This window comes from Hippocampus comes, unplaced genomic scaffold, assembly GCF_001891065.2.
Source record: "Hippocampus comes isolate QL1 unplaced genomic scaffold, H_comes_QL1_v1.1 scaffold161, whole genome shotgun sequence".
Classification (NCBI taxonomy): domain Eukaryota; kingdom Metazoa; phylum Chordata; class Actinopteri; order Syngnathiformes; family Syngnathidae; genus Hippocampus; species Hippocampus comes.
In genome coordinates this window covers 600,490-601,828 of record NW_017806067.1, presented here as the reverse complement: position 1 = coordinate 601,828, position 1,339 = coordinate 600,490, and the positions used below count along the sequence as shown (strand labels likewise).

The 1,339-nt window shown below is 59.8% G+C and overlaps 1 protein-coding gene across 1 annotated transcript in view; it reads left to right on the top strand.

Annotated features, from left to right (window-relative positions):
* Window positions 1-173: 173 nt before the first annotated feature.
* The window catches only part of LOC109530127 (fibroblast growth factor 6-like), a 9,463-nt gene continuing 8,297 nt past the window's right edge, over window positions 174-1,339 (top strand). The window contains exon 1 of the mRNA XM_019893705.1: window positions 174-1,191. Coding sequence (XP_019749264.1) covers window positions 1,108-1,191 — 84 coding nt within the window. The 5' untranslated portion in view covers window positions 174-1,107. The remainder of the gene's footprint in view (window positions 1,192-1,339) is intronic.

Here is a 1,339-nt window from a genome sequence, read left to right as displayed (position 1 = left end):
CCCCCCCCCCCCCCCCGTCCCCAATTTGGGCTGCGGACACCGTACCCGTCCTGCCATTCCGTTGCACGATTACTCAACTGCAATGAATGTCGCCCCCACCCTCCATCACCCCCCCTCGTCCTGGTCTCCCGTCCTCTGCGCCCAAAGGAAGACAGTGAGACGACCGAAGGGCTCTCCAATGTCAGATGAGGCATTTTAATTGTGAAAATTGCGGAGGATGTCCTTTTGCTTCCTGTCATGTTGCCACAACGATGCATCAGAAGACGGCATTGACACGGCCACTGCAGCTTCATGCATTTAGATAATTAGGTAGCGCTGAACTGCTTTCAAGTGACTCTCAACTGTTCAGTTTCCTTCCAATGAAAGCGGCAAATAATTTCAAGTGAGCACCATGGTGGGGAACTGTTTCCATGCAAAGTTTTGGGTCCCCCAACAAAGATTGCGAGATAACAAAAAGTTTTTTGTTTTTTTTTTTTAACTAAACGACCGTCCTTCCACTGCATTAAGTTGTTCCTGCAGATATATTCCGTAAAGGGGGCTTTTATTTTGAAAGTCAAGGAAACTGTCTCTCTCGTGTTTTGTGTTGGCTTGGCTGGGTGTGGAGGTGCAGCACCCCCAACGTGCGCATCACAAGTGCCTCTCCGGGACTCTTGGAATACTCCCCCCCCCCCTTTCTCTTTCTCCTTTGTAGTCCTCCTGCCGTCTCACACTCAGTGACTCAGTGTTTGAGGTGGAGTTGGGGTCCGCAGCGGTGATGTCACGCCGCTGAGGGATGAGCGCGTCAGGGCCAAGGTGAGTTCGTAAGCTGTCATGCGCCGCGGAGTCCCCCCACTGGCCGGCATTGCCCGCGAACGAGGCGGCGAAAGATGCTCATCGCCGGCGGTGCCACTCCAAGCTCGGACGCGTTCCCTCCCGCAGCTGCCGCCGCTCGGATCCCGGGCCATGGCGCCTTGAGCCGCCTCGTCAGCCCCGTCACCAACCTCCGCCGCCGTCGCCGCCGCCGCGATGTCACAGGACGACGAGAAGTAGTGCGAGGAGCGTTTCGAAGGCAGGTGTCCGCGTGCCCCCTGCGGCTGCGCGGCGGCTGCGTCAGGGCGCCTCTGCAGGATGACGCTGCCGGCCGCGCTGGTACTCTGGACTTGCGTGTGGGGGGCGGTCGCCCCGAGGAGCGGCGGGGCCAACGGCACTGAGGTGGAGAGGCGCTGGGAGACGCTGTTCTCGCGCTCCTATCTGGGCCTCGCGGGCAGGGGGCCGCTGCAGCCCGACTGGCAGAGCGACTACCTGCGGGGCGTCCAGCGAGTGCGCCGCCTCTACTGCAACGTGGGCATCGGTTTCCCCC